The 14,608-nt window shown below is 35.9% G+C and overlaps 1 protein-coding gene across 1 annotated transcript; it reads right to left on the bottom strand.

Annotated features, from left to right (window-relative positions):
• Positions 1–1,391: 1,391 nt before the first annotated feature.
• On the bottom strand, positions 1,392–5,794 carry LOC129264733 (testis-specific expressed protein 55-like). The gene is made up of 2 exons (XM_054902669.2): positions 5,202–5,794; positions 1,392–4,519 (listed from the first exon to the last, which is right to left on the bottom strand). Exons 1-2 carry the CDS (start codon positions 5,676–5,678, stop codon positions 4,406–4,408), a joined length of 591 nt encoding a protein of 196 aa, XP_054758644.2. The 5' UTR covers positions 5,679–5,794; the 3' UTR covers positions 1,392–4,405.
• Positions 5,795–14,608: the final 8,814 nt, after the last annotated feature.

Raw genomic sequence — 14,608 nt, 5'->3', positions numbered from 1 at the left:
TTATGAGAACTTTCGTGGGGATTTTTCCAAGGTCACAGGTATTTTGGCAATGTGATTACGGGAACTTTTAGCAAAGCGTGAAGTTGGATGCGGGCGCCGTGAGTGTATGCTGCTGAGGTAGCGATTTTGAATAGTGCGCATGCTCATAACTTCAGGAACATATCCCGAAGGGTATGTTTCGGGGCGGTGTGAATGCGTGAATAATGAACAGGTATTTTTTAGCCTGAAAAACTAATTTAACGGGGACTCTTGTGATCGAGTTAGTTTCAAACCATCTAGAGAGACAGATCCTTAACCTAAGGAAGAATTCTTAATACTGTTAGTACTATTATCTCAACATCCTAGATATCTTTGTGAATGAGTGACTGCTTGGCTCATGAAATTACTTTGGGTAAACTCAGTTGGATGGGGAAAACCATCTTAGCGAGGGTAAGAGTTTACAGGAAGATTATAAAGACCGAAATATCCTTTCAAAGTTTGGGGTAAAAGGGCTGGTATGAAAGCACCCTAGGAATGATAATTTACACCATATTGTCATCCTCATGAGCAGTTAATATGTGGATACTATCGCCTTCACCAAAGGTTATTTATACTTGCCTATTATACAAGGTAAACTGCAATTTAGAGTCTCCATCCACTTTGTCTATTTTCCATTTAGTCTCAATGGTCTAATTGCCATTTAGCCCTTTCACCATTTGGTCTAATCTCCAGTTATGCTATAACCATTTCATCTAATAGCCACTTGATCTTAAACCACATTAGATTAACTGTGTATGAATCCAATTTTATTTGATGAAGAGCAAAATAAAACGTAGACAAAATAAGTGGAGAGTTAGTCCAGCTGGGCTTTAGACTAACCTTAGACCAAGTGAGTATTAGAATAATAGTAGAATAATAGTTGTACCGAATGGTAATTATAACAAATATGTATTATGCCAAGTTAGATGATTTGCTGGTAGAACAATGCAAAGGTAAATTGCCAATTTGTCTACTCACCACACGGTCTACCTTCATTTAGTCTAATGCCATTCCGTCCAACATTTTGTCTAACAACCAATTGGTCCAATCATCACTTCGTCTCATAACCAGTTGGTATAATATTTTATTTTCATTCATTTCGCCCATTAACACTTAGTCCGATTAGACCAAATGGTATATGGACTAAATGAGTATTGGACCAACTGGTTATTTGATGAAATGATGAATGGATGAATTGGCAATTAGACCTTGTAGATAATGGATGAACTGATGGTAGACCAAATGATAATAGACAAATTGGTAATTGGACGAATTGGCATTACACCAATTAAAAAAAACCCATGCACAACTTGATATTCACACATACTCATTCTAAACCTTGAAAGCAATACCCAAAATCTTTTCACCATAAGTTCTGAATATATTGTACATGTATTTATTTTTTGTAAATCTGCTTCAGCTTTCTTCCTTCAAGACATAGGAATAATAGCAATGATTGAATCACTTTTTAAAATAAATGTAAAACTGCATATTCATGAATATACATATACGTACCAATACTCAAACTCCTTAGAAATATATAAAAAATATATATAAAGCAGAATTATATTAAATGGCACTCTTTTTTTATAGCAAGAATTTAACATTTCAGTTTATTAAAAACAGAAGGAAATTTGGTAATAACTACTGCATCCTACATGTATGCCACCAAGTTGCCAAAAAGAGAATCAACCACCCACCTTCCGAGCCATGGTCCCATAACTATTACAATCCATATGCCAATATTTTCTTCAAAGTTTTATTCAAACAAAAAACAAATAACTATCATGGAAAATTAAGGTTCCATGAATCTGAGTGAATAGTCACAGCATATTTAAGTTTTGACTGCTCTGTGAGAGAGCAAATCAACCTGAATGCAAAATAAATGATGCAAATCACACAGTGATGATATAAGTTCGCTTTTAGTTATATAATTTACATTAAGATAGTCCAGCGACAGATGTGTTTCAGTGATCTGTCCAAGAATCAGTGTAAAACACGACCAGACTCCTGCTGAATGTGTTGTTGCACTTAACATAAAATTTCACAATCTACACTTTACAGACGCCTGTTATACTGTTACAATCTACATGTAATATAAGTTATTAATTGTTACAGCAGAATAACACTCGTATTGATGTCACTATATAATCAATGATTCATGAGATAACACTGTATTGACATATATATAAAATATAACATGCAAATATAATAACATACAATATAGCATGAACAAGCTACATGTACATGATCTTTGGTATGATCTATTTATTCAATTGTGACTTGAGAGATTTTGATTTCATACTTTGTAACTTCTTCACTTTGAAGCATGATTCCATCTGAACTGCAAGTTAATTTGAATAAATCTGTGAAGATTAAATGATCAACAATGGGGAATGTCAGTAAGGATTATTTAAGTAATTTATGATATTTCAAACCTTTCTTTTCTTCACAAAACAGTCATCTACAATGTACACAACATGTGTAGATCTATGCAAACAAGAGTCTATGGTGTCGCACTACTTCTTTTGTATATGAAATACATCTGTATATCATATTTAAATGTGATTTCAAACGTTCTTTGGGTACAAAAATAGTTGGTGTGAGTATGAGACATCATTGGCTCCTCATTTGCATGTTGCCCATTATATGAAAAGCTTTATTTTTAAAAAATAATGTAATGCTGTATAGTATGGCATAACTTATTGTACCTCTAATTTTGTTAAATTTCTATTTTTACATGTAGATGTACGATTGTTTTCTTTTCATTCAAAACAACTTGGCTGTTAAAGGAGTGTAGATACCTTCTTTACTTCCTTCTTCTACATGAAGATGAAACATGAGAAATGTATCTGTCAAAAGACGATAGTTTTCAATCTATATTTTTACTAGCGTTAAACTACATGTTGTATTTATGGAAGTACATGATATTGCCTAACACTCAATTAACTCAATCATGTCAAATATATGTCAATATCATGTCAAATGGAAATTACATGTAACATGTTACAATATTTCTTAAAATTTATCAAAATTCCTGCACGATTTCACACATACACGTTCATGTATCTCCAGAAAATACAGATTGTAAATTTTTGCCAATATCAAGTGTCTCTGTAGACTATCACTTTCTAATTTCACCCCTCTTCCCATATACTAGTATGCAATATTTTAATGACTTAAAAATTGTATTGCATTACCACATGTGTATTTTCTATGGTAAAAGTTGTACAATTAAAACAAAATAACCAAAGTTCTACAATTCAAAGAAAATAAACCATTAGCTATTTTGACAATATTTTGATATTTTTAGAAAAAACAAGGAAGTTTTTTTCTCCTCATCAGCGTAAATGCGCATGTTCAGTAATACATTGCTTGTCGCTTATACAATTGCTCACTACAGCATCTGTTCATAACTATTGTACAATACTAATGCCATAATTCTTTTTTTTGTAATCACTTCATCTGATTTTATTTGCTTGTTTACATAGCACCATTTTTTCACACCATAATATGAGTATTGTATACTGGCTATTTTGGGGATTGTTTATGCTTAAGCATAAATTTTCACAATTTACATCTGCTATGCTTAATAGCGATCTGCTAATAATTTTATCAAAATTTAGGCATATTTTCACACACTGGTATTATTACAAAGACCACCTAACATATAAGAACTAACAAAATTATAGAAGATAGGCATACAAAAATGTAGACTGCACAGCATTCATTAATACTGTTTTACATGTTGATGAAACTTCCTCTTCATTCAATGAATTGATTTAAAAACTATTCTCTAGCAAACTGAACATCTACAATAGTTTTTGTATGGTATGTCTGAACTGAGCAGCCTGTGTGTGGGCACTATGACCCTGCCTTCCCAGTGTGCAATCCCATATTAATTCATACAGCATTGGGCCAACAGAACTGACATTAATTGAACACATGTATGCACAACTGAGATTTGAATCTTTAGCCATAATGGCTTTGATGCTTTGGAAGTGTACAATAGACACTGCCCCACTTTCTTTTAAGTCATTTTAATATAATGAAGAGGAAATTATTTTACTACAGTATTTCAGTTTTTCCCTCATCTTGAGAATGATTAAGTTAAAACAAGACACTGATTTTTTTTAATCATTTGCAATGAAGCGGACAATTACAGCAAATTGTTTTATTTTTAGTCTTGTCTTGGCATATGCTAAAATCAATAAACTGAATGGTTGCCAGCCAAGTTGTAAGGGCTTTCATATAGTGAAACTCTCCCAAGTTAATCTCCATGATATCAGAAGTACAGCATTTTCCTTCAAATATCAGCATTTCATGATCTAACTCTTCTATCGAGGCAAGATGATTCTGGAGGTAAAGTCAGACTGATGGTGAATGACTAGATGCTAGCTTCAAGCTGAGCATCTCTCTCTTTCTTCATTTTCTGCAATTCAGACAGCATGTGGTTGAGAGGATCAGAGGGTCTGTGGTACACAATTTCAGCTGTCAGTTTCTGTAAGATAGAAAACAATTCAAAGCATTGAAATTGAGGAAATATGAGCACAAACCAAGCCTTTATACTTCTGAAAACAATTACAAGATAATTTGACTTAATCATTCAAATATCATCAAGGATTTGTACAGTGTATCTATAAAAAAAATGAATATGAATATGGATTCCATTGTTTAGTTTTCCTATTAACATATTTCCATACATGAATAAACAGACCAGATTGTGGCATCTATAGGTTCTCCTGTTCACCCCCACCCCACTGAGGGTAAGGTTGGCTACATATACCTCTCATTGGAAAAGAAGCTGTCAAAATCAAGCGGGTTGGAAAATTGCTTGTTATGACTATGCCTATTTCTACACTATATGGAACACATATCATCCTACTTGCACATTTCTTACAAATTGTATTGCTAGTACTTTTAGTAGTAGCATTTTGGCAGCCAAGTTAAATTTGAAATGAATGACAACTATGACAATCACATACGCATTCATGAATACGTCATGAATATTTATGAGAAACCACCATTGTCATTCTGCTTGGCATCACTTACATGTAACGTCTTTAGTCTTTTCCTACATTACAACTGCGGCGTAACAAAGACATTTCTTTCCTTCATCATCTTCAACTTTAGATCCACTTTGTGTTAATTTACTAATTAATAAAACCCCCGCTTTTAACTACCTGAAACATCTGCATAACTTTATGTTTCTCCATGTAGTTTACTGCTCTCATGTAGGGATCTTCTGGTGGGGCAATGTATTCAATATCATCTCCTAAATCACAAGGAAGTTGATCTAATCTATCACTCAGGGTGTCTTGCTGTATTGCTTCATTAAAATCGTCACCTCCTTCTTCTCCATCATTTAAACTATCTGGCAACGGTGTTTCTGATACAGCTTTCAATACAGAACGTTCAACTTCTTGAAGAGTGCTAGCTGAAAGACCGGCTTCTGGTGCTGTTGAAGGACGTGCATCCTCGCTTATCGTCGGAGGAGTTTCGGCGGGCTGATCGACGATGTCCCCGCTTCCGTCACCATCGTTCGGCGGCTCAGTTTCATTCGCGGATTTCACATCTTGGTCCCCAGAATCTTTCTCAGAATCCTCTTGGGCAATGCTTCCTTCTGTTAACAATACAGGTTGATCTTCTGAATCTGCCATCGTGAATAAATACGTCACAACGAGTTAAAACTGAAAGTCTATTTGAAATTTGTAATCAATCACCTGTTCCACAAAACAAGTTTGTGTACACCATGCCCAGGATACGACCTCGAGTTAACCCTTATAGGCGGTTTCATTATATAGGGGTATTATTAATTACTGTCAATATGTGAATATTTTCAATTTAAATTAAAAAAAATAAATCAACATATTTCTGGAACCATAATCTTTCATTCATCACCTTTATACAATATCAAATTGTTTTTTGTGTCATTCGGAATGTTTGATATTTTATATAAAATTATCAACGAATTCATTGGGACCCCATATACATAATGGATGCGTCCTTCACTTTTGCAAACAGTACAGGTGCTCGGCACGTATTCAAAACCGCACTATAAAATAGAAGCAATTATCAAACAGTAATCATAAAGTCACATTTCGTGTGTTTTCTTTGCAAACAGATATGCATGAAATTAACCATCACCTCATATTCTATATTGGCTGTACTATTTCGAGAGGCAGAATTAAATTTCCAATGTTTCCTTTCTTTTAGAACGAAACAGAAAATTGAATACATGAAATAGCAGAGAAAGGATTGAACTTTTACCATAGCAAATGGTCACTATCCACATGTCGAATGTAGAATTTTGATCCAAATGCACTGCACTGACTGCAGCGAGGGTTGGGGGGGGGGGCCTTGGGGCCATGGATCCTAATTTTTTAAATATAAAAAAGGTATGAGAGGAAAAGGAAAGAGAGAAGGGTGAACAATGACATAGTTTTCTGAATATTATGTCAAAATCTATCACAAAATTAGATTTTTGTTAAATTTTTGCTCACTCGATCGCTTCACTCGCTCGCAAATTTTGTCCAATACGCCCAATGTCTCGCCCCCCCCCTCAGTATTTTTGGCTCATTACGCCTCTGTGATCCACTTCCATTGAATAAATTGTATCAGCTGCACTGTGTAGACGTAGTTTGTACACAGAAGATCCAATCGGTAGGGAAAGAGGGAGAGAGGATACAAAACACCATAACACCCTGTAAGAGATTAATTGTTAAAATGTTATAATGATGTAGGAGAATATGTACGATACTGAGGAGTCTTATAACCGTACAAACTCACGAGTATACATACCGAGTTTTTTTACCTGACTGCTAAGAAAATCGGCGTTTCAAGAATGGAATTTCCAGACATAACTAGCTTTCGTATACGATTATAAACAAAGAGGTATTTGTTAGCAAGTAAATATATAACACAGGATATTACAAAACCCTTGTTCAATTGACACGTGAAAAGTTTAGTATGGCAGCAATAGGGCCCATTGCCCATTGTACTCAGGCGCAGTTCAGGGGGTGGGGCTCAAGCCCCCCCCCCAAAAAAAAAAATGAATAAATAAATAAAATAAGATAAAAAGAGATTTACCACAAAGAAAAATAAAACAATATGTAGGCCCTATATGCGTATATAATATTGAATAATGCAGCATTCCATTCATGTCTAAACAGTTATTTTCTTATCCAGATGATTATGACATGCTTCAGGAGGTATTCTTTTGATGTATTGACTTAATGTATTAATAAAATTATATGTTGTGTTTACATTGAAAAAAAAAGAACAAAACTACAAATTTCTTCTCTCGGTTGCTAATCTCCTCGCACACAGGCATGAAACAGCACGATTGCCTTCTTGTCTACCATGATGTAGGTTCAAACTTGAATTTCACCGGTGCCCAATCTCCTTCATTACCAGGGGCGGATCTAAGGGGAGCAAGCCGGCCCAGGCCCCCTATTTTGGGGGCAACCTGAAGAAAAGGTGTCTTTTTTTAACTCAAAAGAAACGCTTAAAAACAGAAAGAAAGGTAAGAAGGAGGTATTACTCCTGTTTAATTTAGGACCTCGTAATGCTGAAATCGCATGTATGGGGTTGAATTTTTCCAATCTTTTCTTCGCCTTTGGTGCGTGTTACGGGGCCTTCGGCCCTGCTTTCAAAAATTCATGGATCCGCTCCTGCATTACGATGTTTCAAGTTTCACGTTAGAATCATCTTCTCGCTCGTTCGAAACGCTTGCTCTCATAATCGTTTTCTAGGATGCTGTCACATACCTCCATCCACATTGCTATTCTTGCCCCCGTAATTTGCACATTTTTTTTTCAAATATAGATAATCGTTTTCACACACTCCTTCCCCTGATCGGTTGTTTCGCTAACTCGCCTTGCCCCCCCCCCCACATTTTGAAATTTCCTAGGCTATGGAAGACCCAGTGGAGGAATGGTTTTAATATCACAAAAATACAATCGGGAACTGAAATATTGTTCGATCTATTTTTTACATTGTATATTTTTTCCGATACGTCTATCAGACTTGCGATGTCATCTAGTTATAGTCACACAGCATGTCCTTAATGTAGGCCTAATCTTTTATTCTATCTGACAATTTGTCATTATCTACTAACAAGTGTGCACAGTGCAACAAGCGGTGGATCCAGGGTTTCATTAATGTCAAGGGGCAGATATTAATGCAGATTGTTTTGTATAAGCAAGGTAAACATTGTCGGAAAGACATAATTGACGCCCCTCCCCCAAAGACAAGTAAGAAACAAAGATGTGGGAAGAATGCATTATTTTCTCTGCTACAATTATTCTAACAGGGATGGGGGGGCAGGTAGAAGGTCTAACTATAAGTCTTTGGTATGACTCGGTTCTTGAGTAACCGTTCTCCGGAACGATCCGGTCAATGATGTCAGTGTGTCAAGGTCTAATACCCTCATTGGACCCTTACTTAACATTGTTGTTATGTTATTACATATCTCGCTCAAAAAAGCTTGCGCAGCTTTTTCTTAAATTGGAAGAACATGGATAATTTAGATCTACACGACAAATTCCTGTTTTTTACCCTTCGTTTCTCCCTTTTCTTCATATTTTCCTCCTTTTCTTCCCCTTTCTTCTCCTTTTCATCGATTTTCGACTCCTAAAAAAATCATAAAGAGCGGTTGCCTTCCCCCTTCCTCACGTAGCACCACCCTTGCGACGCATCACTGTTTTTGTGTTATTCTGTTTGAGATTTTTCTAGAGTATTGTAGCCATGGCCGCCTCAAAATTAGTTCGAATGAAGATTACTTTAGTATACCTTTTAGTGATCCCGACATTATTATTGTATCAACTTAAAAAGAGATAATCTTCTTAGATTTGATTTATATTTCTTATAGACATAATAGATGCGGTATAGTTCGGTAAATCATGTAAACACATTATAAATACATTATAATCATGTGATTACAATGTATTTTCAATCTTTCCAACGCACTCCCTTTATATACCCCAACAGCATTTTACCATGCTGACGATAGTCTGTCGTTTATATCCTGGGTTCATTGACTCCCATTTCGTGTTCACAGTCAGACAGTATCGCTTTCTTCAAGTTTTGAAGTCTCTGTTTTCGGTTCCAGTGAGAGAAGATGGCGACAATGTTTGTCGCAATTACACTGAATATGACAAGATATTCTTTAATGACTTCGGCACTTCAGGATGCTGCAACGCGGCAAGGTCTTTAATTTGCTGTTAATGACCGTTCCGCTTTTGAGTGACCGTTATGCAAGAGTGAGTCCGCATCATACTGGGAGAAGCGGTCACTTTCCATTTTTGTCACGTTTTTGGCCAGTCATAATTATGTGTTATTACTAATATGACTTCAGCAGATCAAGGTTAACATGAACATGGTGTAAGTTGTCTTTAATAAGGAGGCGACATGTTATAGCAACAAAACAGCTGCAGCCTGTATGGGCCTGCATGAAAGAAAATATGTTTCAGTGTCAGGTATCACTTTCATTCTTTTTATAAATCTAAAAGATAATAACGTCTGATTAGAGTGCTGAAAGATACCCAACGTAACTGAAATACTTATTCAGGGACATTTTCTTTATTTCTTTTCGAGCAATTTTAGATGGGAAATGCACCCTGACAATAAGTAGGTTTCAATAATAGAAAAAGTAGAGAAGACGTGCAATTCGTGAATGAGAATTCATCAGAGAACAAGATAGTAATGAATTTGTGAAGTTTTTAATTTGTATCGTCATATGCGAGCATCCCCATCCCCATTTATCATGTAATGTAAATTCCATTAATTAAATTTTCAACGGAATATGATCTAAAAAAATATAGAAAGAGGTATGAAATGATCTGTCTGACGATATATCCACAATTGCCAGGACTTTACAAAGTGCAAAATGTTTATACGTACCGTATACAGTGAGGTTATTAACCAACAAACAGTTACGTTTTCCTGTTTCGCTTTTTCCGATCACATAAAGCTTGAGTCTTTGAAAATTAATTTATTGTAATGGCCCTTATATAGGATATTGATGTTATTGTTGTTGATGGTGGTGGTGATGGTAGTGATGATGATGATGGTGGTGGTGGTGGTGATGATGATGATGATGATGATGGTGTTGGTGGTGGTGATGATGGCGATGATGATGATGGTAGTGATGATGATGATGATGATGATGGTGGTGGTGGTGGTGATGATGATGATGGTAATGGTGATGGTGGTGGTGGTGGTGGTGATGATGACGATGATGATGATGATGGTAGTGATGATGATGATGATGATGGTGATGGTAGTGATGATGATGATGATGATGTGATGATGATGATGATGATGATGATGGTAGTGATGATGATGATGATGATGATGATGATGGTAGTGATGATGATGATGATGATGATGATGATGATGATGATGATGATGATGATGATGGTGATGATGATGATGATGATGATGATGATGATGTGATGATGATGATGATGATGATGATTATGATGATGATGATGGTAGTGGTGATGATGATGATGATGGTGGTGGTGTTGGTGTTGGTGGTGGTGATGATGGCGATGATGATGATGGTAGTGATGATGATGATGGTGGTGGTGGTGGTGATGATGATGATGATGATGATGGTGATGGTGATGGTGGTGGTGGTGGTGATGGTGGTGGTGATGATGATGATGATGGTAGTGATGATGATGATGTGATGATGATGATGATGATGATAATGGTAGTGATGATGATGATGATGATGATGATGTGATGATGAAGATCAGTGGCGGACCGTGACCCGGAGGAGACAAAGCATTGGAGGGGCACTGTATTGTTTGTGAACAATGCTGTGCCCCTCCAATGCTTTGTCTCCTCCGGGTCACGGTCCGCCACTGATGATGATGATGATGGTGATGGTAGTGATGATGATGATGATGGTAGTGATGATGATGATGATGTTACTGGTGATGATGATGATGATGATACTACTTAAGTTAATTGATTAGGAGGATATGTGATAACGATGGTTGCCATGGGCATCGATCGGGGGGGGGGGGTGGCCTGTATTATCATCCCTAATAATTTACGGTAGAACATTATAATAATTATGATGAATCATATGACGAACATGATCATAATGATTAGGAGAGAGTAGAAGACAATGATCATGATGATGGGAGTGATGATTATCGAATTTCATAATGACCATCAAATGTTTCTTGTAATTTTTTTTCTATATTTGTTGTTATTGAATTAAACCATTTCTTTAGGAAACTGTAAAAAAAAACCAGACAGATGTAAAAAGAAAAAAAAATCCAGGATGGAATAGAATAATATCTTTGTGTGTGATATACATTTTTCAAAATTTACTCCTCCCGCAACCAAACACATGGGGTTTACCCCCGTTTAATGTTACCACCCTCTTGAATATCACTTACTTTATTTTTGTTAAAGTATTCTTTTTTCTGGTTTATGAACATCGGCAATACGTCTTATGTGGAAGACTGTGTACGGCAGCCTCTGTGCATATAGTTTTTCGAATCAGACGTATCGCCGTCGATTTGGGTAACAACAGCATCAGACTTGTAAACGCAAAGACAAAAGCTGCAACTTCCACCAAGATTATATGCTACACCTCGGGGTTTTATTCTGTGTCTTATATTTCTCGAAATCTAAGCCAATATTAGCCATTATCTACTGAACATAATCAAATAAAAACATTAAAATGGTATAAGATAATTTTGATTGGCGCATATATTCCTTTTTTTTTTAATGAGAGCGCCGTTAAAACACAATCAACAACAACAACATATCCTCATGGAAAACAAGTTGAGAATAATGTATTGATAAAGTCTTCAGTCACACGACTTCCATCCGTTATAAATTTATTATCAATCTCCAATCACACCCAGGCAAAGATGCTTCTGGTACCTGACAGTGTATAGCGCTGCATGAGTTTTTATAATACCGCCATCTCTTGGATCATTGTGAATAGGAGTATCACATGATGCTTTCGAAGTTCTGATTGATAACGATTGATGGTGATTGAAGAGGACGATGATGGTGGGCTTGGAGGCTTGGTGATGTTGGTGTCGATGGTGATGATGATGATGATGATGATGGTGGGCTTGGAGGCGGTTGTGGTCGTGTTGGTGATGTTGGTGATGTTGGTGTCGATGGTGATGGTGGTGGTGATGATGATAAAAATGGTGATGATGTTGAAGATGGTGGTGGTGGTGGTGATGATGGTAATGATGATAACGATGATGATGTTAAAGATGGTGATGATAATGATAATGATGAAGATGACGTTGAAGATTATGGTGATGATGGTAGTAATGGGTATGATATTATCTACGAGAAGGATGCTAGTGTTGCCGCATGGTGGTGGTGGTGGTGGAGACGGCGGCGATAATTGTTGATCATGGTAATGATGATGATGATGATGATGATGACGACGATCATGATGATGATAACGATGACGCTGACGATAACGATGATGATGATTGTGATGAGGACTTTTATATTGATCAAGATAATTACTGCAGTACTTTGACATTTATTCTAAAGTTTTATGATATCCTTATTGAGAGGTTTCACACAACTCAATCAGCTTTCGTTCCTACACACAATTACATAAAAGTAAGGTTTAATTGCTAATGATATTGATCATTATAATCAATGACAAAATATTTCCTTTTATAGGACATCCTTATTTATCGTTAATATTTTTATTGTTTTGACTGAAATCTTTTAAGAAACGTATTTCATGGTTATGTGAAATGTAGCCCTGATATTTATAACAATGCTAGTCCAATGACTTCTTTAATAAATATGAAAGGTCACATTATGTGTATGAACGATAAAAAAAAATCTGATTGTGTTTTATGTAGGTAAAAATGTGATTCGAAAACTTTCATAACATAACTGTGTTTTATGTCAATAAAAATATTGTGTTTTATATAAATAAATATATGTGTCGAAAAATTTGAAGTTTTCGTTTTATTTACATATCTTCGGGACGATGCATTTTGGTGTGATTGTTTTTCTTTTTCTTTTTCTGATCAATAAAGTAATATAATATAATTAGGTTCATAGCCCATTAATAATGATCATATCCATCTTTTTATTGAATGTCCTGTTGTGAAACCCATTTGGGATGAAGTTATAAAAGCTATTATTTAGGAAACCAAAAAGCCTGATTTACAGAATGTTTTAAAATTTGAAAAGATGTTCGGTTATATTGATGATAAATTCCTTACATATTTGTTTCTTTTGCTTAAATATTATATTCATATTTGTAAATTTTATATCAAACCACCAACTTTTGACGGTTAATAAAGCATATTTGACTTCTAACAAGGATATTGAATATCGTATTGCCAAGAAAAATAATAAACTTACAAGCCATTTTCGGAAATTAAGATTTAAGTTGTAAGATATTCTATCATTATTAATTTCTGTAACTGAAGAATATCTTAATATGCCTTCTGAGGATGGAATTTTGTTAATGTTGATTTAACCAAAAATTAAGGGTATTTCGTCCACGAAAAATATTGACAAGCAAAAAAAAAGGGGGGTCTTCACTTTCAAAGGGGGGAGGCACACTTCTGTTTTAACGGCTTTTTTTACATAACAAATTTTAATTGTGCCTCTCAAGGGGGGCACGGGGCCGGCTGTGCCCCCCCTGGATCTGCCAGTGGGTTTATGATTAACGGATCTCAAAATTACCAACAGATCGGATCGGATATTTACACATACAGGCCTACAGGGGGATGTATCAGCCGAAGAATAATAAATTGATAGAAAGAAGTTTTATTTTTAAGTGAAGAAGCATGTCACATTTTCTCAAAATATAAATATCTAATAATTGGGACTTTCCTTTCAGATTCGTGACCCTTCAGAAACCACAAATGATTAATTATGCTATTAAAAACGTCATTTGACCCGTTGCAAATCATCTATCCTGGAAACAACGGTCAGATAAAGCTGGTAAAACTGCAAACATTGCCATTGCTAATTAGTAGGCCTAGTTTGAGCCGTCTTTATTAAACGATTTTTATGTCTGAGTGTGAGTTTGATCATGGTTACGTCACCCATTGCACATGCGCATTTTGAGACATGAGCGACGACCTGAAATGACCTTCCCTGGGGCTATATCTATTTGTCTTTAATCGATTGTAGAGACTGGGTCATTTCTGGTCTCAGAAAATCGACCATCTGTGTCCAGGCTTGGCTCGTCTGCGCAATATTGCGGGGAGGGGTGGTGTTCCATAATCAGTAATTACTCAAAAGATAAATCGGCAATGAAGAGGGCATATCCATGGCGTGCATGCTGCTTTATAATTGTCAAGAACAAAAAATGGGAAGAATGGGAGATAATTGGATTACTGCCGCCTCCAGCATTTCTCTTCATTGTTGATGCCAAAATGAGGAGAGAATATAAGGATGATATTGCAGGTAGTTTGTGACAATTCCTAATTACTCTCGACATTCAGATTAGGCACTGCTTGCCTCGATGAGCGGTCAGTGTAGGATCAAACAGGAAAATAAAGCTTGCATTTTTATGACGTATAATTACTTACCGCAGAAGGGTCAAGGAGAATGT

The sequence above is a fragment of the Lytechinus pictus genome, chromosome 7, assembly GCF_037042905.1.
Source record: "Lytechinus pictus isolate F3 Inbred chromosome 7, Lp3.0, whole genome shotgun sequence".
Taxonomy (NCBI): domain Eukaryota; kingdom Metazoa; phylum Echinodermata; class Echinoidea; order Temnopleuroida; family Toxopneustidae; genus Lytechinus; species Lytechinus pictus.
The sequence above is the reverse complement of the archived record's forward strand: the minus strand, read 5'-3'. Positions and strand labels throughout refer to the sequence as shown.